The following is a 27,391-nucleotide window of genomic DNA, read 5'->3' as shown; positions in this document are numbered from 1 at the left end:
GAGGTGTGTATGTGGAGGGACTGGGGAGGTGTGTATGTGGAGGGACTGGGGAGATGTGTATGTGGAGGGTCTGGGGAGGTGTGTAATGTGGGGGGACTGCGGAGGTGTGTATGTGGGGGGACTGTGGAGGTGTGTATGTGGGGTGACTGGGGAGGTGTGTATGTGGGGGGACTGGGGATGTGTGTATGTGGGGGAACTGAGGAGGTGTGTATGTTGGGGGACTGGGGAGGTGTGTATGTGGAGGGACTGGGGAGGTGTGTATGTGGAGAGACTGGGGAGGTGTGTATGTTGGGGGACTGGGGAGGTGTGTATGTGGAGGGACTGGGGAGGTGTGTATGTGGAGGGACTGGGGAGATGTGTTTCTGTGTGCATATAATGAATGTGGGTTGTGAGTGTGTTTTTAAACATTGCAACATGATTTTGGACAAAAAGAGAAACGCGTGCAGGCAGACAGACACTAAGACTTTCCATAGTGATGTTGTAGAGCTTGAATTTTTTCTCAGCCCAACAACAATGATGAATTCCCATAACGCCAGGGAGAAAATGGCTGCAGGGCTGTATTCCTGGGGTGTTATCCCAGGTGATCCCTTCAATTTGTAAACAAAATGTGGCGGACTCCATAAACCACATAATTTACAGAAGTGATAATTAAAGAATTAAATGTAATTGTGAATACAATAGAAAGCACACCTGTGCTCTAAGCAGAGAGAACAGGGGCACTTAAGCTTAAGAATCATATCTAGATAGTCACAAATACTAAACGTTCCAAACCATCCCTGCTAAAGCATGGTCAATGTCATTTTCAGGAGTTTAGAGGTCAGGGTTCCTTAGTTTTCAGTCCCTGGGGTTTCAGTCTGGTTGATCGGTCAGAGATTAGAGGTCAGGGTCACGGTTAGAGGTCACAAGTAGGCTTCCTTAGTTCCGTTTACCTCACCAGGTTGTCAGCCTGGTCGATTCATCGGGGCTAGGGTCATAGAAGTCAGAGTAAGAGGTCAGGGGTCATGGGTTAATTGTTTCTCACCGGGTTGTCAGTCTGGTTGATGCCGATGAGGAAGACGAGCTCGGAGAAGAAGAGTGCGGCCACCAGGTTCCTGTGGATGCTGTGGAGGTTAGAGCGTAGCTTCCTGAGTAGAGCCAGCAGGATGAAGGTGAGGAGCAGGGCTACCAGGGAGGCTGACACCGTGGTGTAGGTCACAATTTTTAGGGGTAACACGTCACCATGCTGGGGAGAGGGGAGGGGAAGAGAAAGGAGGGAGAGACGTGTATTACATTGTTATAGAACTAGCTCAAATAAAGATCATAATCAAACTCGGTAGCAGCAAAGAGTGAGAGGACATTAACTACCCAACCTGCCCGTAGCAATATAATGACAACAATATTTAGAGTTATATACAGTGTATCTCTATGAGCCTACCTCTCTCTTGGAGATGTCCATGAGCACAGCGAAGCTGCTCATGTGGTCACACTGACAGCTGATGTGTGTGTTGTTCCTGTTCAGCAGCTCACATCCCTTAGACGACCAGCCTCCCGTACCACCAATCCTACACACACACACACACACACACACAAGATAATAAATACCATGTAAAGAGTGTGTGTGTGTGTGTGTGTGTGTGTGTGTGTGTGTGTGTGTGTGTGTGTGTGTGTGTGTGTGTGTGTGTGTGTGTGTGTGTGTGTGTGTGTGTGTGTGTGTGTGTGTGTGTGTGTGTGTGTGTGTGTGTGTGTGTGTGTGTGCGCGTGCGTGTGTATGTAGTACTCACGCGATGGAGTGATTCCAGAACACACACACAGGTTTGGTCCTCTCCTCTGTTTCCAGTAGTGTGTACTCCAGTGTGATGGGGGGGTCAAGGGGAGAGGGGAGGGGCGAACCCTCACTGTACACCAACGTGCTCACTATGGGGGTGTTGATCACTGGACGGTTGGGCAGCCTGCTCACACACACCACACATACATATGAGCAAGCATGAACGGGCATCCTCATTTTGATAACTTTTGAAGTACTGTTTACGCACATATGACCACAAACACTCCTTTTAGGGAGTTCCCAAAATATACATTCTCAGCTGTTTGTGGCCACTTGGCGACCGGCCAAATAGTGCTTTACGAGCCCTTCTAGTACCAGTGTAGCAGCTATCATATACACACACAGCGCTAAATATTATGACATACCAACCAAACTGTTCCACATTTAACTCCGCCTTAGACGTGTATGTTTCATTTGTAATGATATGTTTTAGTCATGTATAGAGTTTTGAGTGGTCTAAAAGTATACAGTGAAAGATTCAGACAGCATGGCAGTGATATGTGAGACAAACACCCACAGTATGCCAGGGCAATAATCACACCTAAAGTAAACAATGGTTTGTGCCAACGCAGTTGCCATATCTGTTGCCACGCGTGAGTAATTTATGACATACGTTATGTCTTTATTATGATGGCTAGATTAGCTACATGGAGATTGATAAAGGCAGTGTCTGGTTATGTCAGATTTTATGAAAGATTGAAGTAAAGTGTGGTAAAATGTAGTAAAGTGCTGGTCACCTGAGGCTCCTACGGTCCGGGTCGTATCTCTCAGGGAGGAGCTGACCCAAGGACCTGAACACTATCACCACAGCAACAGGCAGGGGGGCGGCGGGCTCGACATGGCGGCGTCTCTTATTGGATAGGGTGTGATACTCTTCAGGGGCGTCGGTCTTAGAGGGCTCGGCGCTGGGGCTGGGTTCGACTACTAGAGAGTGAGAGTAAGAGAGAGTATATTGTATATTATCTACCTCACTTGCTTTGGCAATGTTAACACATGTTTCCCATGCCAATAAAGCCCTTGAATTGAGAGAGTTGGAACACCTATTAAAGTCATTGCTACATAGTAGATTGGGACCCACTGATGCATTAAAACAAAGATAAATGATATAAAGAATAATAGTGAAAGCTTTGGAGCACCTTAAATAAAATTTTGGGCAAAAAGACGAACTCGGCTCCATCATTCACTGAATCAGCTGGCTCATTCATCACAAAACCCACTAATATTGCCAACTACTTTAATGTTTTTTTCATTGGTATGATTAGCAAATGTAGGCATGACATGCCAACAACTATTTCCGAACCTACACATCCATGTATAGCTGACCAAATTATGAAAGACAAACATTGTCATTTTGAATTCTGTAAAGAGGCTCAAAGTAGAGGAGAGATTGACGTCATCGCTACTTGTTTTTGTAAGAAGTGTTGACATGTTGAATGCACCGAGCTGTCTGTTTAAACTACTAGCACACAGCTCAGACACCCATGCATACCCCACAAGACACGCCACAAGAGGTCTCTTCACAATCCCCAGAACAGACTATGGGAGGCACAGTACAACATAGAGCCATGACTACATGGAACTCTATTCCACATCGAGTAACTCATGCAAGCAGTAAAAATACAGATAAAAAAACGGAACACCGGGGACTGTGACGAGGCACACACACACACACACACATGATATCATACACACACACATGATATCATACACACATACACACACACATGATATCATACACATACACACACACATGATATCATACACATACACACACACATGATATCATACACACACACACACACATGATATCATACACACACACACACACATGATATCACACACACACACACACACACACACACACACACACACACACACACACACACACACACACACACACACACACACACACACACACACACACACACACACACACACACACACACACACACACACACACACACACACACACACACATGATATCATACACACACACACACACACATGATATCATACACACACACACACACACACACGATATCATACATACACACACACGATATCATACACACACGATATCATACATACACACACACACATGATATCATACATACACACACACATGATATCATACATACACACACACATGATATCATACATACACACACACATGATATTATACATACACATAAATCATACACACACACACACACACACATAAAATCATACACACACACACACATAAAATCATACATACACACACACATGATATCAAGCTTGACTACAGGCACTGGATCTGTTAAATTGGTAGGTCACCCACAAATCCGACAGGTTGTGATGGATTACAGCCCAAACGAGTTTGTACGAGTTTGTGCAGTACTCCATATCCAGCGGTAGTGTGAGCAGACGACTGTACCTTTGTTGGGGACCTCCTGGGGCCTAGTGTTGAACTGTGGGAAATGGACAGAGGACGCGAGGTCTTTGGGGTAGTACTCCTGGATCTCATGGAAGCGAGGGAATGAGGCCTGCCCAGGGACAGACGTGTCCAGGTAATCAACGACAATGACTAAGGAGAGAGAAAGAACTACACATCAAGACCAGCTCATTATCAAATAAAGGTGACATTTTATAATTGCACTGAATGGAAGTAAAACTTGACTGCAGTTTACCCAGAGCCGAATTATCAATGGACGATTTGTTCAAATTCTGTGTTAGGGAGTTAGGAATCTGCTCCTAGACTCTCTGAAATCCTCTCTTCATTGGTCTGTAAATGTGTCTTCACTCACTCATATTGTCAGTGACGATGGTGAATGGTATGAGGTAGGTCTTCCTCATGTTCCGTGCCAGGGTGTTGGTGTAATCCTCAAAGTGGCGCAGCAGGTGGGCGGTTCCCCCCTCAGAGCGCTGGATCTGCTCCCAGTGGTCTCTGGTGCCAGGGTCTAGGATGGCACTGCCCGCTCTCACCAGGTTCTGAAGGGTTTAACAATAGCAGGACGGTCTGACAGTAAGTCGCTTTGAATATGGGCACAGCTCAAACTCTGTCACTCCTGCCTAATTCATTTTAAGTCCTGGAGTAAGCAGACGTTACCTGCTCACATAGGCCTATATAAGATAGGTGACCTAAAACATTCACAACCAAAAGAGAAATGCCATAATAAAATGTGCAGATATAAAATAGCTCAGATTTTTGTAGATTAGTGTTTGTATTGCAGGTTGACGTTTATTGTCATGAATCTTTCCCTGCAACGAGAACTGAGCAGTTTCCGCTAGATAGGCCAGCTGCAAAGTCAGAATTGTCTATATCGTTAAAAAAACGGCTTAATTTAAGGTTAGGGTTAGACATTAGGGTCAGCAGTGTGGTAAATGTTATGTTTAAAATCTCATTATAGGACTTTCTGGCTGTGCCAGCTAGTAACCACTCTGCAGAGCTGCCTCCAGGACATGAGTCATCTAAATCAAATCCAACCTTTGTTCACATTGGCCAGATCAGCTTCCCCTGTCAGTGGAACTGGGAGAGAGCCAGTGGAGGGCAGTATTCCTCCAGTCTTCCCAGTGTAACTGAGCCCACCCAGTAGGCTACTCCTGAATAATGCACTGGTAATGCACCTAATGCCCTGCTGTCTGACACAACAGACAAATAGCGCATGGTCCCTGAGAGAAATACTGTGCACACAAAAACTAATCTTTATAAAAAATATAAAAAAATACATTGCAATTAGACTGTTTGCAATGTTGTATTCAAAGATTTCAAAAACAACAAACTCTGACCTCGTTGAACTCTGCGTCCCTCGTGGCGGTGAGATCGAAGCCTGTCTGCTGACTCTCGTACTGGAGGACCCTGGTCAGCAGCTGAAACGCTGTCTTCACATCATTGCCGTAGTAACTGTCCGTGTGGTTGGTGGCGTTGTGGAGCAGGCGGACGATCGCTTTGGAGCGCTCGCCATCCATTCGGGACTCGTTACGATGCATCTCCTCATTCTGGAGGGACGAAGTGGAAGAGAAGGAGGTCAAGAATACAGACCGATACTGGAGATAATGATAATGGAAAGAGACATCTGTTATAAAACACCCACTTGTAATGTACTGACATTCTGCAATTGTCATGAGGCCTACACTTGTAGCCCGAATGGATGTCCACTGTTATTAACGGGTGCTTTGATCTCAGCCACTCATCTGCACTGCTCGGTCTCAGTTCGTCTTGAACATTCATCTCCGCTTTGGCAAAAATGCAAGTGCTCTCGTTGAACCACAATGCAATTTGGAGCAATTTGCACATTTTCCATGTGGCTGACACTCAGTAATGTTTAAAAAAGGGTGTTACTTGTGATAGCCTGACTTTTGACCAATATGGCGTAACCCCACAATTTATTTTGCTGGGATGCGTACCGACTTACTTTCACCACTGAACTCTAGATTCGCATAAGTGACTCCAAATTGCGTATAATCTTTCAGTGGGAGATTTGCAAGTTAAGAAAGAGCTCTGCATATGCAGATCTGTAGTTAAAATAGGTCTCTGTATGAGTGAACTTGGACTGGATAAGAGGAGCACACCCACCATCTTCATGAGCTGGGAGAAGGAGACTGTGGTACAGTTGAAGAGTTCAGGAGGCAGCCAGCCCTTTTCATCATTGCAGTGGCGGATAGCAGTTCCTACAGTTCGAAAAGAAACAAGTTCATTGATAGCTATAGTCACAGTAAGAATAGAAAAAACAAAAAGGAATATTGGCGTGTGAAAGAGTTCAACCGGTCTCTTCCTAGCACCAGGTGGCTCTCAACACATGGGTGAAAATGGGGAGTTACTTCATATAATAAATTAGTTAAAAGCACAATCTAAATGCCAACGTCATTACCATTAATTCCAAACAATCATTAAACAGAGAAAAGACTTTACGGTTAGAACTGACAGTTGGTTGATGTGAGCCAAGGCGAGTCACCCAATTAAAACAGCCCAAGAGAGTCCTGCGGGTCAACAACGGGTTCCCGTGGTGACAAGAGTAACTAAGGGGGTAACTAGGGAGGTTACTGTGGTTTAATGGGAGCAGGTCAGTGATGTTACGTCTTGGCCCTGCCCATATTGTCTCTACTGCTAAGGCTCTATGTGGAGCAGGAGACCTAACCCAAGCGTGTGCACGCGCGGAACACACACACACACACGGTTCTGCAGTATTATGAATGTGTCTCCAAACAGACGTTGCCAAGTCTTCTACACAATACCTTGTGTTTGTCTTTGTCTCCGGCTGCTGGCCTCCAGAGACAAGAGTTTCTTTAACACCATTGGCCAAAGTCAAATCTCAAAAGGCCCTGATAGACCAATGAGATGGCCTCGTTAGTGTGCTGCGTTAATGAGTTCCCTCGACAATAGAGAGATGTTAGGGACAGCAGAAGGCCTTGAACTAAGGGACTCCACAGTACATACCCTCCATTCTCCACCCATACAATCTTTATTATGAATTAAATCCTTTGAAGCATTTGATATCTGTATGAATTGGGCTTTCTATTATTGTGACTGTACCTGCTATGCTAAGAGCTGTGTTGAGTGCAGAGGAACTCACCGATAGATCCTTTGGGACAGTTCATGGCTGCAGGACGGCCAAACTTGGTCTTAGGCCACCAGATCCCTTGATCGAAGGCCTTGGGACAGCCCTCGTACACCACTGAGAGATGAGAGGGGACAGATGGCACATGGTTAGAAGTGGTCCCTATAATCCCTAACCACTGACACAGGGTCAGATGTGTTGAGATCCCCTAATGGTTCTGGTTGGTAGTGAGGCTTGTGTAATCTGATCCTAGATGGTTAGGAACAACTTCTGCCTTGAGCGTCAAGGGCTGCCGTGGGCTGTATTTCACATATCTAACACGCCCAAGAAACACGACTGCTAACGACTCTTACGAGTATTTCAAAACAGCCAAACAGGCCAGCAATTATATCAATAATCCTACAGAGTGGTTACACAATGTTAATAAATTATTCACCTGATTTCTAATTTCGTAGCCTAATCCTAAACAAAACCTGGTTAAGACTTGTATGTGTGTTGTTATGGCTTTCTAAGTAATGCAGTCTGATCATGTGCTGTACTGTATACACACCCAAGTGCTTATATCCTAAAAAGTGACCATGATTTTAACTCTTTGAAGACCTTTTATAGAGTAAGCCACAAGGTTGGGTTGAAGCACTTAGGTGACAGATACGGTATGGGGACTGTGGTTCTTTACTGAAGCTAGAGTGGGATCTAAAAGAGGGAAGGCCTTGTAACCAGACTATAGGGAGGCAGAGGTTCTGTTCAAATACTCTGAAGATTAATCCTTCTTTCCTCCAGTCCTTGGCGTTATAACTGATCTGACATGTCTGCATAAGAGGAATCCTTACTTTCATGAATCCAAATTGAGTGAGATCAATGATTACATCACGGAAGGGACGGACGGAAGAAAAGATGCAGTTTTCAAAGTATTCAAAAAGACAGAATGCCCTCACAGGCTCTCAAGGTCACATTTAAGAGTAACAAACATTTGCACGTGCATCATTTCCTTCCACATACCTTCGCAACCGGTGGCGGTGACCTCGGCGAAGGGGTTGTCACAGCGGTTACACTGTTGCCCAATGACCCCGGCCTTACAGGGGCACTGTCCGGTGTGTGTGTCACAAGTACGGGAGTGGGCCCCTAGAGGGAAGCACTCACAGGGGTAACAGGTGTCCTCATCCTTGGGCCGGTAGTAGTTATCCTGGGGAGAGAGAAGACAGGGTTAGTTTACTAAAGCCTACAACACGCAGTGTTATCTACCAGCCCATTGTTTAGGAATGGTTGGTTGATTCGGGACCTATTGGTGAGTTGTGGCCAATTCCTACTAGGTTTGTCATAGCTTACAATTGGGGGGCTTCAAGAGGAAAGATAGTTTGATTCAAAAGGCATAGCCTGTGAGAAGAGTATCTGTGATTATCTTCTTACCTTGCACCGACACTCTCCACTGGTCTTGTTACAGTCAGGGTTGAATCCTTTGCTGATGTCACAGCTGCAAGGGCCACACATGGGGTTCCCCCACCAGCCCCGAGGACACGGCTTCTCAACCCTGACACATCACACAATAACAACGCATTTAGTTGCCTTCAGCACATAATGAATGGAAATAAAATGGCAGGAAAAAAAGTACCAGAAAAAAGGAGACTGCATTTATCCTTACATCACATACCTGCTATATAACGGTATCACTTAACAACAAACATGCATTCAACTGCATCATGAATCTAGCATAAATGTTCTATCCCTTGGAAGAGAGACACAACACTGTGAGTGAGTCAAACACTCTTTCTCCAACACTTTCATGTCTCTGAGCTGATGGAGGGGTAAGATAGTGGGTTATGATAGGGGCAGGGTAGTCAGTAGCAGAGTATCAGTGCAGGTGGAGACCAAACACCTATGGAGGAGCACTGAAGCATGAGGTGGTCCCACAGCCTGCCTTAGACAGGAAATGATGTGTGACATATGGGTCAAAGGTCAGTGGGTAAAGAATTGACATGCAATCTACCACCCAGAGGAATAGTCAGGAGTACGTTGCTAGCTACTGTTACATAACTACAGTCCTACAGGAGCCAGTTATGGGCAGAACCTAATATAGCCAAAGCTGGCCTGAGGCTTGGCTTACCGTTATATATATATATATATATATATATATATGGCCAAAAACACACATACACGCACACAAACGCCCACTACAGACCCCGTTTGCATTTAAACCATACACAACCACACACATAGACACGTGTTACAAGACCCAGTTAGTGTCTAGAACAACACACAGTGGTTTCATCTAACCCTCTGGCTCCTGCCTCTGACACTCACGCCAGATTCATGCTCTGATAAAAAGCAGATCTGGGACCAGTTTTGGAAGAATAAAATCCCCCAGAGAGCTAGGATCACAGGTCTGGGAAAAGCCACAGCTCGGGTTCATTACCAGCAGGCTTACGTCAGGTGCCGGAGAAGGACTGTTTTGAGTTAAGGCCAGTAAAAGTAGAGCCTGTTGCCAGCCAGATGAACGGTGAGGCGCATATTTGTGAAAGACAGAGAGGAAGGTAAGGGAGCAGAGGTTGATTAGGCTAACATGAAAACAATCAGATGTTGCGTTGATTTTGGAGGCATATGAATGTGTGTTTCCCCTGCACTGTGGAGCCAAACCAGGGCACACACATACCCACACGTGCACACACTTACACAGGCACTTGCACAAAGTGGCCAGGTCTTACTTGTTTTCGCAGTACTGTCCGTAGTAGTTCTGTCCACACTCGCAGGTGTAGCCATGGGAGGAGCTAGGCTTGCGGACACAGGTGGACACGTGCTCGCAGGGGTTGAGGTGACACGCATCAACGCACTCCCTCCCAAAGTACCCTGGGAAAGGACACAGGTCACAGAGAGAAGAGAGAGACATCTGGTCAGCAGGTCTTCAACAACATTGCAGAACTATACACAGTTATATAATGGAACGAAAACTCAGTCAAAGCTGGAGACAACAAAACAGCATTCCTATGGTGAACATTTTTCAGAACAAGTGAATGGTGTGACGAGATGCAGACACAGGTGTGTGTGTGTACACTGTGTGTGCTGACAGCATGTGTGTAACCTGGGTCGCAGACGCAGGAGTGTGTGTGTGTCTACTACAGTGTGTGTGTGTGCGCCCCCTTACGTGCCCATGGGTGTGTGTTACCTGGGTCACAGACGCAGGTGTGTGTGCTCCAGTCGTCGCTGCAGTGGCTGTTCTCAGGGCAGATGTTAGAGTCACAGGGGTCAGCCAGGTCACAGCCGTCCTCTACACGAATCTTAAAGCCCTGCAGCATGTTCACGTTGACCACGTTGGTGGATGTCTCACCCATGCGCGCACCCTGTGGGAAAGAAAACATGCCCTCTCCATTAGGTCCCAGAGAATCGCAGGTACACACTCTCATCGCACGCTCTGCCCACAGCCCCTAGGTATTAGATAAAGACAGGTAGGTATACACATACAGTGGGCTACAGTACTTGATGTTGTGGAGAATAACGTCATCCAGACGTGGTTTACTGTTAAAACGTACCTGTATGCATCCGGTGAAGCCATCGTGGACGTGGTTCCCCTCTCCTGGTAATCCTCCCAGATACAGAGCCCTCAGCCTCAGACCTGGCAGCTCGTTGCCTATCTCCACAGACCTCTGGAGACACGCAGACACACACAGAGTGTAAGATTTGCTGCGTGTGTGTGTTTGTGTCTGTATGTGTATGTCTCAGTACCTCGTACAGCCCGTAGTCCAGTGACACCAGGGCCATGTATTTGATGTCCTTGCCGTCTTTGACGCTCTGCAGCTCCACAAGGACATGGTGCCACTCCCCATCGTTCACCCGGACTTGAGGGAAGCCCAGCACCGCTACCCGCTCAGATCCCAGAAACACCTCAAACCTCACGTACTGATCACTTATCTGAGGGGAGGGTGGGGAGAGAAAGAGAGAGAGATAGAAAGATGATTACTACCCACAGGTAGTCTACTGAACTTCAATCAACCATATAACACAACTTACCTTCTTGCTCTGTTGTTGTTATTGTGCGTGTACAATAACTCACCAGTAAATTGATAGTAGAGTCTCCAGCGTTAGCCCGCATCAGTGTGCCAGTGCCTTGCCTCGTCCGGAACATCAGGCCCATGTACCAGGGCACAGCGATGGTGACGTCGAGGTCACTCCACGACACCAGGGCCTGGCTGTCAAAGTGCTGCGGGGACGGCATCACTAGAGGAGGAGAATAATACAAAATCAGAATCGCATAATCTATTCAATAATCACTGCTATTAAGGCAAATCACGTGTTATACACATCACATGCTAAGTAGGGCTGGGAATGGCCAGGGACCCTCACGATAAGATATTATCATGATACTTCGATGCCGATACAATATGTATTGTGATTCTCAAAATCTATATGTATTGCGATTCGATACTGCGATTTTATTGCGATTTGATGTTCCAAATATATCATTCACTGTATGTCTGTCTACAGAGAGACACAAGAGAACATGAGAAAAGGAGTTCTGATTAGTCATGGAACTAAAAGTGCTGAAAGCATCTTAGCTCACTGTTTAAAAAGAAGATGGAGAACAAGCTATAGGATGAAAAATACCGGTGTTTTGGCGACTGGCAACTAGGGCTAGCCAGCAAACAAAACAAAAACATTTGTATTTTTACCTGGAGTCAAAGTATCGATACAATATCGTCCAAAAACAATATCTCGATATGTAACTGTATTCATCCCCCCCCATCATTAATGCTAAGTATGTCAGACTTACAGATTGCATCTTGTATTTTTGTATTCTTCCAGGGAGAATAATTACAGTAGCTAATCCACCTCACCATGTCTAATTCAGCTATAAGACATCATTACTGTCAAAAACCGTGTACCATACAGGACACTAATCCTTCTTGGACAAACATGCCCACAGTATAACACATCAGACATGCTGTAGTCAGTCAGTCAGTCATTCAGTATAACACATCACACTCCAGAGCACCCACTAGCCCTGCAGCCAAACAGACATGCTGTAGTCAGTCAGTCAGCCATTCAGTCAGTCAGTATAACAGTTGTATGTCTGTCAGCATAGCACTAGGCTGTTCCCTATGAGACAACTGAAGCGCTAAGCTCTCTCGATCTTCCTCTTCTCCGCAGGGCACATATTTCTACTGAGGCACAGTGTACACACACACACACACACACACACACACACACACACACACACACACACACACACACACACACACACACACACACACACACACACACACACACACACACACACACACACACACACACACACACACACACACACACACACACACACACTCTCAGAAGATGTATGGGGACTAGCTCCTGAACCATCTGTGTCTCTCCAACTTTTTTTTCACACGATACATTGCTCATTTGCAGTCCCTGGAAAGAGACAAAAGATGTACATGAGGCATAAAGAACAACATCAGAGATGTTTGGAGAGAGTCTGGAGTCGGATTCCTTCGAGATACAGTTCAGAAGAGAGTGGAGAGCAGAGGAAAACCACCAGCTCACACGGAACCTTCACACTAACCTAAACACACTCACAGGTTGATGTGCAACTAAACCACATCATAAACTCAGAAAAAAATAAACGTCCTCTCACTGTCAACTGCGTTCATTTTCAGCAAACTTAACATGTGTAAATATTTGCATGAACATAACAATATTCAACAACTGAGACATAAACTGAACAAGTTCCAGACATGTGACTAACAGAAATGGAATAATGTCCCAAAATCAAAAGTAACAGTCAGTATCTGGTGTGGCCACCAGCTGCATTAAGTACTGCAGTGCATCTCCTCCTCATGGACTGCACCAGGTTTGCCAGTTCTTGCTATGAGATGTTACCCCACTCTTCCACCAAGGCAGCTGCAAGTTCCCGGACATTTCTGGGGAATGGGAATGGCCCTAGCCCTCACCCTCCGATCCAACAGGTCCCAGACGTGCTCAATGGGATTGAGATCCGGGCTCTTCACTGGCCATGGCAGAACACTGACATTCCTGTCGTGCAGGAAATCACGCACAGAACGAGCAATATGGCTGGTGGCATTGTCATGCTGGAGGGTCATGTCAGGATGAGCCAGCAAGAAGGGTACCACATGAGGGCGGAGGATGTCTTCCCTGTAACGCACAGCATTGAGATTTCCTGCAATGACAACAAGCTCAGTCCGATGATGCTGTGACATACCGCCCTAGACCTTAACGGACCCTCCACCTCCAAATCGATCCCGCTCCAGAGTACAGGCCTCGGTGTAACGCACATTCCTTCGACGATAAACACAAATTCGACCATCACCCCTGGTGAGACAAAACCGTGACTCGTCAGTGAAGAGCACTTTTTGCCAGTCCTGTCTGGTCCAGCAACGGTGGGTTTGTGCCCATAGGCGACGTTTTTGCCAGTGATGTCTGGTGAGGACCTGCCTTACAACAGGTCTACAAGCCCAAAGTCCAGCTTCTCTCAGTATATTGCTGACAGTCTGAGCACTGATGGAGGGATTGTAGTGTAACTCGGGCAGTTGTTGTTGCCATCCTGTACCTGTCCCGCAGGTGTGATGTTGGAATGTACCGATCCTGTGCAGGTGCTGTTACACGTGGTCTGCCACTGTGAGGATGATCAGCTGTCGGTTGTATCTCCCTGTAGCGCTGTCTTAGGCATCTCTCAATACGGACATTGCAATTTATTGCCCTGGCCACATCTGCAGTCCTCATGCCTCCTTGCAGCATGCCTAAGGCACGTTCACGCAGATGAGCAGGGAACCTGGGCATCTTTATTCAGTAGAAAGGTCTCTTTAGTGTCCTACGTTTTCTGTGACCTTAATTGCCTACCGTCGGTAAGCTGTTAGTGTCTTAACAACCGTTCCACAGGTGCATGTTCATTAATTGTTTATGGTTCATTGAACAAGCATGGGAAACAGTGTTTAAACCCTTTACAATGAAGATCTGTGAAGTTATTTGGATTTTTACAAATTACCTCTGAAAGACAGGGTCCTGAAAAAGGGATGTTTTTTTGGAGGCTGAGTTTATGTCCAAACTCACAGAATGCATCTGGGAAATCCTGAATTATCGACTGTCTCGTCACTGTCTCGTCATATTTCTCTTCCTGCGCCTCTACAGTACCACGGATATGCCTATGGTGTCCATTGCTGCTCTAAAAGTGATATGATATCTATGATTCCCGTGCTGTCCGTACCCATGATATAACGTCTATGGTTTCTACTTCCTACACAGCTTGTCAACAAAGTAGTGAAGCAGCCAAACCCTCCGTGTTACTTCTGTTCCTAAGTCCAACTACAGATACTCGATCTGCTGCCTGGCATCACTACACAGCTAACTCATCCAACCCAGACTAGGTGGAGATATTTGATCAAATATCAATGTGTGTGTGTTTTATAATTGTTTGGAAGCAGGCCCTAGAGGGTAAATCAAAGCCACCCTCTTACTGTTTTATAACTCAGTAGGAATATTACTCATATTCGTGTAGGAGCATTCAAAATAATATTTTTGGCAAGTGTTCTGGTTCTATTGCCCTGGCCTTGGGATAGTTTCCCAAATAAAGAAATTGCTTTTGACATAATGCTGACACACACACACACACACACACACACACACACACACACACACACACACACACACACACTACAGCTTCCCTTCATGACTTTAGATGTCTCTGTGTGCGAGACAGGACAGGCACAGTGTGAGTCACTTCGTTTAACCCTTTCAGAGGAACACACACACACACACCATTTCAGTACCCCGCTCCGGACCACAAAACCAGTAAATCACTGTCATACAAGCATACAAGCGCTATCATTAGGCCTGTTAGACACACACACACACCACACCCCACCCATCATCCATCCCTAGTGGGGGATATGAGCAACAGAACAGTCAGGATCAAAACAGGGCAAGCTGTAACAGTGTAACCACACATCATATATCTGTCTATCACACTCCCACACCTGTCCATCAGCACGGGAGTATATAAGACTGCTATGATTGGTACTGTAAATACACACTACAGGAGCGCTGTGGTCTGTTCCATGTAAACACTCTGGCTCAACAACAGTGGGGCAACCACCGGGTCCGCGTGTGTGTGTCCCCGTCCCTTGATCCTGGCACTGATATGTGAGTCAGAGTTGGTCTTTGTCTCATTAGTGAAATAGACAACAGCTCTTTGGGCCATGTTCTATGTTTCACTATTATACTAACATCTAGCTTCTGCAGAGTACATGTATGAGTCAGTAATGACCAGTCACCTCAGGTTCCTGCTGGATCTCTGTCCGCAGATACACTTCCTTCACACACACACACACACGCACTCACACACACCCTTCTTGATCGCTATCTGAAAAGACACTTCCTTCACAGGAAGCTAAGCCACATTAACTCCAGTGTCCTTCCTCACTTCCTTATGCAATCAACTGTAACACAAACAAGTCCTGCTCACACTGACGCATAAAGATGCCGACCCAGATATTCAATATGAGGGACCCTCATTGTAACATGCACGGCTGCAGTCCTTATGCCATCTTGAAACACACACACACGTAACAGTATTGCTTCTGTCCCTCTCCTTGCCCCAACCTGGGCTTGAACCAGGGACAGTCTGAACACATTGACAACAGCCACTCCACAAAGCGATGTTACCGATCACTCCACAAAAGCCGTGGCACAGCAAGAGAGACAACTACTTCAAGGTCTCAGAGCAACTGATGTCACTGATTGAACACTACTAGCGTGCACCGCTAACTAGCTAGCCATTTCACATCGGCTACACACACACACACACACACACACCCTCACCTTGTTCGCAGTTCTTGCCCCCGTAGCCCAGAGGACAGTCACAGCTGTAGGTGTTCCACTTGTTGACACACACTCCTCCGTTCTGACACAAATCCTTAGTACAGAAATTGATCTTGGCAGGACAACCTACATTGGTCATGATAGATGTCAATCAGTAGCAGTAAACAAACAACACAGCTAACCTGAGTAAAGATGACAAAAATATGTTACCTGATGACAAAGGTTGTTACCTGCAGTGGTTCCGTTGTTAGCGATGAAGCTGGCCATGTCGGTGGGTTTGCTGTCGATGCTCAGGTTCCTCATGCAGCCCACAAAGTCTCTGTTCCTCACAGGGAAGTCCTCGGGCAGGTTGGGAACACCACCCAGCAGCAGCGGTCCTGTCAGGTCTAATGATCTGCAGGGGAGAGTACAGGAAACGGGGTCAGAATGGAGACAAAATGGCACTTAGAGTTCCTCTAATGGTTCTGGATCCAAAATGGCGCCCCAGCCCCCAATGGATTAGGAGCTAAAGATGCACCAACAAAGTGCCAACTGATGGGTAATGGACTTAGGTGAAAACGAAATTCACACACTATATTGAACTCTCTTTCTTTCAAATGAATGCAATGACAGGACCAACGTTCCACAACAGATTGCCTGGTGACAGACATCAAAGTCTTCCTCAAAGTTTCTTAAGTTTTCTAAAGGGGATTACAGGGTACTGATGGTGTGAGTAGTATGGCTACCCTGCAAAAGGTTATTTGTCACAGACCTTGTTGACTGAAAGGACAAAGCCACTGTAACCCAGCTAGCTGGCTTGATTCATTCCTCCTTCTGTAACACCACCAACGGCCCAGAAGACTTAACAGGCAGCAAGGACACTGGCTAAAGCAGCCACTTAGCTTACACACAAGTCTCTAAACTCACAAAACATCCAACTCCCAGGGTTTAATGTGAACTATTGCGACGCGACACCAATGCATAACGTAAAACATATGATCAATTTGAAAACGGCAAAAGGCCAATGTCATACGGTCTAAAAATGCCACAAAGTACGCGCCGAACGTGTGTCACACAATGTATGCTATTTTGGGCCGGTCCTTTGTAGCGATTGTTGCCTCTCACTTCAGGAGAAGCAGATAGGGTGAGGTCTGAAACGACAAATAGGTAAACAGATAGATAGTGTGTGGGTGCGTCGTAACTTTCACTCCTTTTCGTCAAAGACTTAACCTAAAAGCCTGGGTGTCGGCCTCAGAGTCAAACGGAGCCACGTAATTTAGTGTAGAACAGCTCTGAGCCTACCATAGTGGAGCGACCGGTTCTAAAAGAATGCAGCCTCATTACCCCGTTCCTTTGATGTGTTTTTCTTCTTTTCCTAAATGTGTTCTAGCTCGCTGCCTTGCCTAACATCCCTAATTTGAAAAGGATCTTGGGTTCAGATACAGAAACAATTAGTTGCAGTAGTAAACGTCTGAAAGATTAAGTAAAGGTTAAGCCATGTTAGGCTTGTGTAAGAGGCCATGTCTGAGATATTCGTCTGACAATTGAGAGCATGTCAATCCTGAGCGATTAAGAGAGAGAAAGGCAAGGTAATGTGGTGTAATGAAGGTGACTGAACATCAGTCCTGCACTTACAACACTGACTCCTATTAGCCTAACACATATTAGCCTCACTGAAGGTAGTGGAATGAACCTGAAGACAGAGGGGGAGAGACAGAGAGAGAGAAGAGAGAGAGGAGGGAGCGAGTGAACGGAAAACAGAGAGAGAGAAACAGAGAGAGACACTCACTTTTTCTGTCCTGTTTGGGTTCCCTGGGCAGCACAGGAGTAATTGCCGATCTGGTTGCCAAAACGAACTGCCATGGCAATGTCACAGTCGTCCACAGCAACCACAGCCACCTTCTCACCTGAGGGTCCATGGGGGATCCCCAGTCGACCAATGTTGGGCTGGAACACAGAGGTCATAGGTCTGATGATTATTACAGGAATGGTAAAAACAACTAACATCAATAATGGAGGAATGAAGAAGTTGCCCTCCTTTGAAAATCAGTTTTTACTCATTCTTTACTGTTTGAAAACAGTTTGTATTCTAAAGATTTCATGAAACTTAAACAGTAAAAAGCTATTAGGTTAATTTGGTCATAACGGACACTGATGAGAGCAATTATCCTGATCAAGGTCTCTGGCCTATGAATGTTAATCTGAGAGAAATTAAGATCCGTTTAGAAAATCTGATCCAACTCATTGGTTTTAAACGCAGTGTCAAAGCTCAGGCTGAACATTCATTTGAAGGAATGTATTTCCTCTAACAATAGGAAAGCAGTGGACTTGTGTGGAAAGACCAGTATTGTCTCACAGTGTATTTACTCCACAGCCTGGCCTGAGACCACAGATTAGTTGATTATCTGTCTCTCTGTCTCCCTGGAAAACAGTAAAGAGGTAAATAGTCTACCCGTACAATAACCCCCGTACAGACCCCAACTCAGATGAACAGTAAAGAACTTGCCCCTACAATAACTAACTACAGATCACAATGCAGAAGACTACAGAGTTTACAGAAGATAGGAAGTCCTGGGTGCTTCAAGATTGTGCTAGAAGAGAGGAAGAGAATGAGAAAGGGAGAACGCGAGAGGAAGAAAAAGTGATAGAGGGGCTGGCAGAGTGTTTACCACTGACAAATAAGTAGTAGAACAGTGTATGGTAGGGCAGACAGGCTGTGGGAGGAAAGAAATAAAGAAATAGAGAGGGAGACTATAGTTAGAAAGAAGTGGAAAGAGAAAAGAAAATGAGAGAAAAACAAGAGAAAGTTGTGAGCGAGACAGAAACAGAGAGCGAGCTCCATTTTGGGTCAGAGCAGTCCCAGGCTGGCACAGTTGCCAGGACACAATATCCCTTAGCAGCACTATCACTACCACTCCTTTAGCCCCACCCCTTTCCACCACTCTCCACACCTCTCCACCTTCAAAACACTTTCACATTTTCCACATAAAGACCTACCTAAACAACAGTGCGCTTCTGACCTCGTTACACTCTCTCCCTACATTACACTCTCATTATCTGTCCCCGTTTCTCACACACACACACACACACACACACACACACACACACACACACACACACACACACACACACACACACACACACACACACACACACACACACACACACACACACACACACACACACACACACACACACACACACACACACACACACACACAGGGTTTAACAGGGACGGTGTGTGTCTAGCAGTGAGGGTATTTGATCCCTTTCCTGTGGAAGTGTGACAATGGGGAGGATGGGCTGTTGAAAGGCAGGCAGGTGTGGTCCAGCAGCAGAAGCTGGAGCAGGAGCAGGCCATTGTGGGATAGCTCTCAGACAACACACCACCAACTGTGTCTGGACGTTTACAAAGTACAAAAGCTTAATAAAAATGTAATTCGCACAGGACTGGTCTGAGGATGTAAGTCATTTTAGGTTACTGTTCTTTGCATTCTAACCTCTATTGAAACCCCTAGATATTCTCTGGCTCATTGAGGGAGAGAGAGAGAGCGAGAGATAGAAAATGAAGAGAGAGGTAGGAAGTATAGAGCGCGAAAGCTTTGAACTTTTTAAGTAGAGGTAGCGAGCCGAGCGGGCGGCGGCGTTTCTTGAGGTCGAGCCAACTTCTCTTGGTACCACGTACAGCTCAGTACCGCACAATGCCCTGGTCTGCACTCACACTGGGTCAACCTGTAGAGCGTCATAACTCTGGCTGGCCAGGCCTGATTTAAGAGCTGCACTGGGAGCTGGAAGGCTACGCTCCGAAGGCACCACTAGAACTCTCTAATGGTTTGATTTACTATAAGAGCTTGAATAGAGAGCTAAGCACACGGCTCTCTGTCTAATCTCTTTATCAGAGAGCAGAGAGAGGGAAAGTAGTTGCACCATTACTGACAAATGTGCACATATTCACGTGAACCCACGAATGCAAACACACACACACACACACACACACACACACACACACACACACACACACACACACACACACACACACACACACACACACACACACACACACACACACACACACACACACACACACACACACACACACACACACACACACACACACACACACACACACACACTTACTGCCAAACACAAGAAAATAATTACTTCCTCGCCTTGCCACATAACCATGAGAAAAGATCAATATTCGATAAGAAACAGTTGCCTGTAAAAATAGCACAAGGCCGAGTTACATGCCTGTCAATCCTCCATGCTTCAACATCAAGGAAGATCTGTGCTAAATGAATGAGTGTAAGTGAATGAGAGAAAGGAGGGGCAGTTCTCAGAGTGGATAATGAACATTACCCTCTTAGCTGTTTGTAGGTGAAGTGTCTGCTAAATGACCATAGAAGTCTAGTGGATGTTGTAGTAAATGTTGTAGCCAGCTCCCTATTGACAGGCCAGGCCAGCAGATCAATGGCTCTCAGGGTGAAGTGTCAACGGTATACAGTACTGGCCTCCTAAGCAGACACTCTCACACTCTCTGGTTATGTTCCAAATGGCACCCTATTTAACAGCAATGTAGGGCTCTGGTCAAAGGTAGTGCAGTGCACTACATAGGGAACAGTGTCAGCCTAGTGACACTGTGTGATTAATGAGACGAGGGGTGAAGCCACTCCATTGGCACGCAGAGAGGCCCATTAACAGCATGCACACACACACACATGCACACTCAATGAAACCCCACTCCATACTTGGATTGGGACACCAGGCCTCTCTTTACGCATTGGCGGCAACACACACTCAGCGGCAGTGGACTGGAAAAGAGTTGAGTGAGTGTGTGTGTGTGTGTGTTTATGCCCAGGGGGACAGGGAGGGCTGTGTTAGGGAAGGTACAATATAATATCCTCTTTACAGTTACCTTTAGAACAGAAACACAAATACATAATTGAGCTCAGGTGCATCCGGTTTCCATTGATCATCCTTGAGATGTTTCTACAACTTCACTGGAGTTCACCTGTGGTAAATTCAATTGATTGGACATGATTTGGAAAGGCACACACCTGTCTATATAAGGTCCCACAGTTGACAGTGCATGTCAGAGAAAAAAGTTTGGAACCACCAAGACTCTTCCTAGACCTGGCCGCCCGGCCAAACTAAGCAATCGAGGGAGAAGGGCCTTGGTCAGGGAGGTGACCTAAAACCCAATAGTCACTTTGACAGAGCTCCAGAGTTCCTATGTGGAACAGAAGGATAACCCTCTCTGCAGCATTCCATCAATAAAAGGCACATGACAGCCCGCTTGGAGTTTGCGCCTAAAAGACTCTTGGACCATGTGAAACAAGATGATCTGGTCTGATGAAACCAAGACTGAACTCTTTGACCTGAATGCAAAGTGTCACGTCTGGAGGAAACCAGGCACTGCTCATCACCTAGCCAATACCATCCCTACGGTGAAGCACGGTGGTGGCAGCATCATGCTGTGTTTATATTTTTCAGCGGCAGGGACTGGGAGGCTAGTCAAGATCAAGGGAAAGATGAACTGAGCAAAGTACGGAGAAAGCCTTGATGAAAGCTGTCAAATCAAACCCTGGTGTTATTTCTGAAGACTAAATTCAGTGAATTTGTCCAGAAAATGGGCTTATGTCATGAAATATGAGCACTCCCTCGGAAATCATGTGAGCACTCCCTCGGAAATCATGTGAGCACTCCCTCGGAAATCATGTGAGCACTCCCTCGGAAATCATGTGAGCACTCCCTCGGAAATCATGTGAGCACTCCCTCGGAAATCATATGAGCACTCCCTCGGAAATCATGTGAGCACTCCCTCAGAAATCATGTGAGCACTCCCTCAGAAATCATGTGAGTACTCCCTCAGAAATCATGTGAGCACTCCCTCGGAAATCATGTGAGCACTCCCTCGGAAATCATTTGGAAGAAATGTCCTTTCAATTTTATTTAGCTGTTACATAGCATCGTCATACTATAAAACAATGCCACAGAATTCTAAGCAAATCTTGTCTGCTAAATGCACTAGTGTAGCCCACAGCCATATGGCACAGCCAGATCAGGACCTAACATAAGGACAACTCAAGAGTATGCTATTCTGTTCTTCTGAAATAGACTACATTTTCTTCATATCATGCTTCTTTAGACCTGTCTAAAATAAATCATACATTTATTGTGAAGGTGTAGGCTATATCACATGGATTTATTAGACTTTTTAAAATGTAGATGTTGCAAAGGTGGAAGCCAGGAGATGCTAAATGTGTTTATGTTAATTAAAGGGTAATTTACTGTGAAACCAGCAGTTTGGGTATGGACCTGGAAAGTATGACATTACTTTGCAGGCTATCTCTGCAGTAGACTGCAACTCTTCCCCCTTTGGCAGTTCTATCTTGACAGAAAATGTTATAGTTGGGTATGGAAATCTCAGAATTTTTGGTGGCCTTCCTAAGCCAGGATTCTGACATGGCAAGGACATCAGGGTTAGCAGAGTGTATTAAAGCAGTGAGTAAAACAAACTGTCACTGATTTGGAAAATAAAAGGTAACCAATTTCAAAAGCAGATTGCCCCTTTAAATGCCTGTGATGGTTCTTCACTTCTGAACCTCGTTGTTGAGTGAGCCAATGTGAGTGGTGGTGACAGACTTTCTTCAACAGAAGCTAGTAGTTAGTAAAACCACACAGAGTGGAGGATATGTAGTCAGTCTCACCTTCGTGTTCCCCTATGTCCTCAGCCATGCAGGGCTGGGAATGCAGGTGTTTTATCACTAGAGTGTGTAATTGCATGGTCTGTTCTAATCTAGAGAAAAAAGAGAGAAAGAGAGACAGACCGAGAGAGGAGAGAAAGAAAGAAAGATGGAGAGGAACAGATGCAGGTCCAGATGTGGTATATGGGGGTCCACACCGAACGGTGTAGGGTCTGCAGCAGTCTGTGCTCAAAACTCACTTCACACTCACACACACTGAAATCCCAGGATAGGGGTCCGATATGTGTCTGGCGTATTGACATATGCGCAGGGGCAACTGCTCGGCCTCCAACCACAAGGCACTACAGAGGGTAGTGCGTACGGCACAGGACATCACTGGTGTCAGAGGAAGGCCATAAAATTGTCAAAGACTCCAGCCACTCTAGTCATAGACTGTTCCCTCTGCTACTGCATGGCAAGCGGTACCGGAGCGCCAAGTCTAGGTCCAAAAATGCCTTTCAACAGCTTTTGCCCCCATGCCATAAGATTCCTGAACAGCTAATCAAATGGCTACTCCCCCACCCCTTTTACGCTGCTGCTAATCTCTGTTTATTATCTATGCATAGTCACTTTAACTCTACCTACATGTACATATTACCTCAATTACCTGGACTAAACGGCACATTGACTCTGTACCAGTACCCCCTGTATGTAGCCTCGCTATTGTTATTTTACTGCTGCTCTTTAATGATTTGTTACATTTTTTTCATATTTTTTTACTTATCTATTTTTAACTTAACACATATTTTTCTTAAAACTGCATTGCTGGTTAAAAGATTGTAAGTAAGCATTTCGCTGTATGGTCTACACCTGTTGTATTCGGGCGCACGTGACAAATCAAATTTGATTTGATTTGAAACATTACCATTCACCCAGCTATCGGCTGGTCAAAAGTGTCTCCCACGCACACGCACACGCACACGCACACGCACACACACGCACCCACACCCACACCCACAGAGGAAAGGGACTTCCCCAATACAGCTCCAAGACATACATACAGTAGACATTTATTTGACTAAGTCCTGTGTGAAATAATGTTGCCCTTTATATGGAATGGGGCTTTCAGTGACACTGACAGTTAGATCTGTATGTATGGGAGAAATGTATCGAGTTACAACAGAGTTTTCAGCAGAAATGAAGGCCTAGGCCCTATACAGTTTCAGTTTCAACAGAGTTTCTGATCCCCCGACTAAAAGTGGACTTGGCTCACAGACAGGGCCCCCTGGGAGTCTCCAGTTTACCCCATTTCTTTCTCTCTTTCTCCCCCCTCTCTCTGGGGTGTTGACAATTCTGCCGTTCATCTCCTAGCTCGTCTCTGGGGACGATAGCCTAGCTGGTGCCATAGCAACACACTTGATCCATACGGCGACTGACAAAGAGGAGAAGGTCAGAGAACACAAGCAACAAGTAACCCACACAGACAGACAGACGCACGCACAAACGCACGCGCAAAAGCACAAACGCATACGTACACACACTCTCTCTTCTCACCGCCTCTTTGAGTGTGTGAACCAACTAACTCTCGCTCTGTGTACTTGTTTTCAGCTCTAACACAAGTCAGTACAGGCATAACACTCCATGTTATGGCCTCACGTCAATTAGCAGACGATCTTATCCATTGCAACTTACAGTTAGTGCATTGATCTTAAGATAACTAGGTGGGACAACCACATACGTCAGTCATAGTAAGTACATTTCCCTCAAAGTAGCTTTCAGCAAAGTCAGTGGTAGTAGAGGGGGAAAGTCAAGTGTGAGTGTTAGTTTACGAAAGTTTCAAAAAATGTTTTACCACTCAGTGTGCCCTGCAGCACGGTATGTAGGGTGTAAGATTACTGACAGAGCTGACAACACAGAAAACACTGCGGTAACTACCCCCAAATAGCCCCTAGGTCTGAACACTGACTAACTAACATTATATTTTCATCCTTAGACCTCTTTTCTGACACACATATGACAACTTTACTACCCGGGAGGGAGGTTAAGGTCAGTGGTGGATGTATCAGATTACAAACAAAAAGAGGTGAAAAAAAACTCTGAAAAGGAAAAATCGAGCCACTTTATAAGGACTTGTAATACTGCTAATGTCATGACTGGCCTCTTTCCAGGAGTACATTTTGGGTCACAAGGCAGTGTTAGGGCCGTGGAGTGGGAGGGTGTGTGTGTGCGCGTGCGTATCAGTCTTCCTCCGCTGTGTCACAACACTCCCGCACAAAGACAACGGGGAAACCCTGCACATCAGATTGGACGGGAACCTCTTCAACATTAGGAGGCTCCAAGCCCCCACGAAGCTCTAATCTGAACACGTAACGCCGATGATCGCGTTCCTGTGGCACATACCCCAGAAGCTTTTTTACAAGCCACCCTCACAGCAGCTGTTGAGGGAATACAGCAGAATCGGGCTGTCTGTTAACATCCCAAAAACAGAGGTCCTATGTCAGTGGTCATCTGATCCTCTGCCTGAAATACCCGCGTTCTCCATCTCTGACTCCTCACTTGCCATTGTGCCACACTTTAAATATCCTGGAAGCATCCTCTTAGACGACCGCAACATCGTCCAGGATATCCAGAATCGGGTCAAACAGGCCTCATCCTTCTTTGGACGGCTAAGGAAGAAGGGTTTCAACAACCTGAACCTACACACCAAAGTGGCAGTGTGTGTATATACACTCCTTTATGGACGTGAAACATTGACAGTCTACAGCCGACACTTAAAACAACTGGAGTCCTTTCACATAAAATGCCTACAATGCATTTTGAAAGTGACCTGGCAGGACCGTGTTCCACACGCAGAGAATCTTCAGAGAACCAACTGCAGGAGCATTGAGGCATCCGTCAGACACCACCAGCTTAGATGGCTCGGCCATGCCGTCCGGATCCCAGAGGATCGACAGAGAAGACATACGACCACAACGCCTGCACCAGCATCAACGGGACAGGCCATTGTGTGCTCTGTCTGTGGCAGGTCGTGTGCATCCCGCATCGGATTATACAGTCATCAGCAAACCCACAAGCAGTAGTGGAAGTCATCATCGCATACGATGGACTACCTCAAGTAAGTAAGTGTGTGAGTCAGGCCCACGCTGTAGGAAGTTACTAGCGGAGGAGAGGAAAGGGTGAGCGGGGGTATTTTCATAAGGAAGGAAGTTGGGAGCAAAGGCTCTGATTTGACGTGGGTTTCACTGAGGAAATGCAATCGCCAACCTTCTTCCCTCTCTTTCTCTGTCTCTCTCGCATTCCAACCTCCAGAATATTTTTGAACAGCTGTATGTCCTGCCATCCTTTGCTTTGTGTGCTCCTACGGAGGGAGGGGAAAGGCAAATGTTCAATGTGTGTGTATGTCTGTGTGTGTCTGTGCATGCATGGTGTGTGTATGCGTTTGTTTGGTCTGGTGTGTATGTGTGCCTGTCTTGTGTGGGGTTGGGTGTCAGTGTACGTCCCCATGTGTTCTTTGACCGTTACCTCACCTATCCTCTGGCACTGTAAACCTAGAGCTGTCAATTGTTCATACACGCATGCATGCGCACCCACCCACCCACCCACACACACACCCACACACACACACACACACACACACACACACACACACACACACACACACACACACACACACACACACACACACACACACACACACACACACACACACACACACACACACACACACACACACACACACACACACACACACACACACACACCCTGAGGATATACAATGGGTAACAATGTTGCTCTCTCTCCCACAGGACATGAGGCAGACGTTCAACCCTATATGTTACCCTGATGCCTTCTCTATAACACACACACATATATCAGTGTTCTGCTCTTTCTCTGGGCGATGCCAGATGGACAGCAGCATTGTCCTCTGAATATCTTGAGCCGGACAAATGATATGCTGAGGAATAGGAAACCTTCAAATATGGAGCCTCTATCATAGGAATCCCGTGAGCGGATATTGAAATTTAAAGCTAGTTGGAATATCTGTGAAATTACTATCTTATTAGAAACTCCCCACTATTGGTGTGAAAGGTTACTGTTATACATGTTTTATACAAGCCTAGGAGTATTGAAAGCATCAAACACCCATAAGAATGTCTGGCAGTGAATGCTGTTACACATTAACATGGCTTATGAGTAAGAGAAATGGACAGAGTGAGTAAGGGAAGAAACGGACAGAGAGAGAGAGAGAGAGAGAGAGAGAGAGAGGGGAGAGAGAGAGAGGGGGTAAAAGACAGAGACAGGAGACAGGTGTTTACAGCACTAATAATAAATCCCTTCATAGCACCCTCACAAGTTCTCTTTCTCCTGACCACGTTCTCCCTCCTCTCTCTCTATCATTGAGTCATGCTACATGAGCTGCGTGGAATCTCTGGCTCTCTGGCAAACAGCAATTGGTCTGGAATAGGACACAGGAATTACAACAGGGGTCTTCAACAATTTACTGCACAGGGACTCCGACTCAGGCAAACCGGCAACATAATTCGTAAAAACAACTTCACAGATCT

At 45.9% G+C, this 27,391-nt stretch overlaps 1 protein-coding gene across 5 annotated transcripts in view; it reads right to left on the bottom strand.

Moving 5' to 3' along the window:
* Positions 1-27,391, bottom strand: part of LOC124013743 (cadherin EGF LAG seven-pass G-type receptor 1-like) — a 128,367-nt gene that overhangs the window by 10,962 nt on the left and 90,014 nt on the right. For all 5 annotated transcript variants that reach the window (XM_046328226.1, XM_046328225.1, XM_046328227.1 and 2 more), the window contains 19 exons: positions 17,930-18,087; positions 16,392-16,555; positions 16,162-16,287; positions 11,384-11,547; positions 11,056-11,241; positions 10,863-10,976; positions 10,499-10,673; positions 10,041-10,182; positions 8,749-8,869; positions 8,341-8,524; positions 7,357-7,458; positions 6,360-6,454; positions 5,573-5,782; positions 4,591-4,774; positions 4,221-4,370; positions 2,542-2,728; positions 1,761-1,928; positions 1,415-1,541; positions 1,022-1,222 (listed from right to left, as the gene is read on the bottom strand). In XM_046328226.1, coding sequence (XP_046184182.1) covers positions 1,022-1,222; positions 1,415-1,541; positions 1,761-1,928; positions 2,542-2,728; positions 4,221-4,370; positions 4,591-4,774; positions 5,573-5,782; positions 6,360-6,454; positions 7,357-7,458; positions 8,341-8,524; positions 8,749-8,869; positions 10,041-10,182; positions 10,499-10,673; positions 10,863-10,976; positions 11,056-11,241; positions 11,384-11,547; positions 16,162-16,287; positions 16,392-16,555; positions 17,930-18,087 — 2,958 coding nt within the window. The remainder of the gene's footprint in view (positions 1-1,021; positions 1,223-1,414; positions 1,542-1,760; positions 1,929-2,541; positions 2,729-4,220; positions 4,371-4,590; positions 4,775-5,572; positions 5,783-6,359; positions 6,455-7,356; positions 7,459-8,340; positions 8,525-8,748; positions 8,870-10,040; positions 10,183-10,498; positions 10,674-10,862; positions 10,977-11,055; positions 11,242-11,383; positions 11,548-16,161; positions 16,288-16,391; positions 16,556-17,929; positions 18,088-27,391) is intronic.

The sequence above is a fragment of the Oncorhynchus gorbuscha genome, linkage group LG25 (genome assembly GCF_021184085.1).
Source record: "Oncorhynchus gorbuscha isolate QuinsamMale2020 ecotype Even-year linkage group LG25, OgorEven_v1.0, whole genome shotgun sequence".
Classification (NCBI taxonomy): domain Eukaryota; kingdom Metazoa; phylum Chordata; class Actinopteri; order Salmoniformes; family Salmonidae; genus Oncorhynchus; species Oncorhynchus gorbuscha.
Note: the sequence above shows the minus strand (reverse complement) of the source record. Positions and strands in the feature narration are given on the sequence as shown.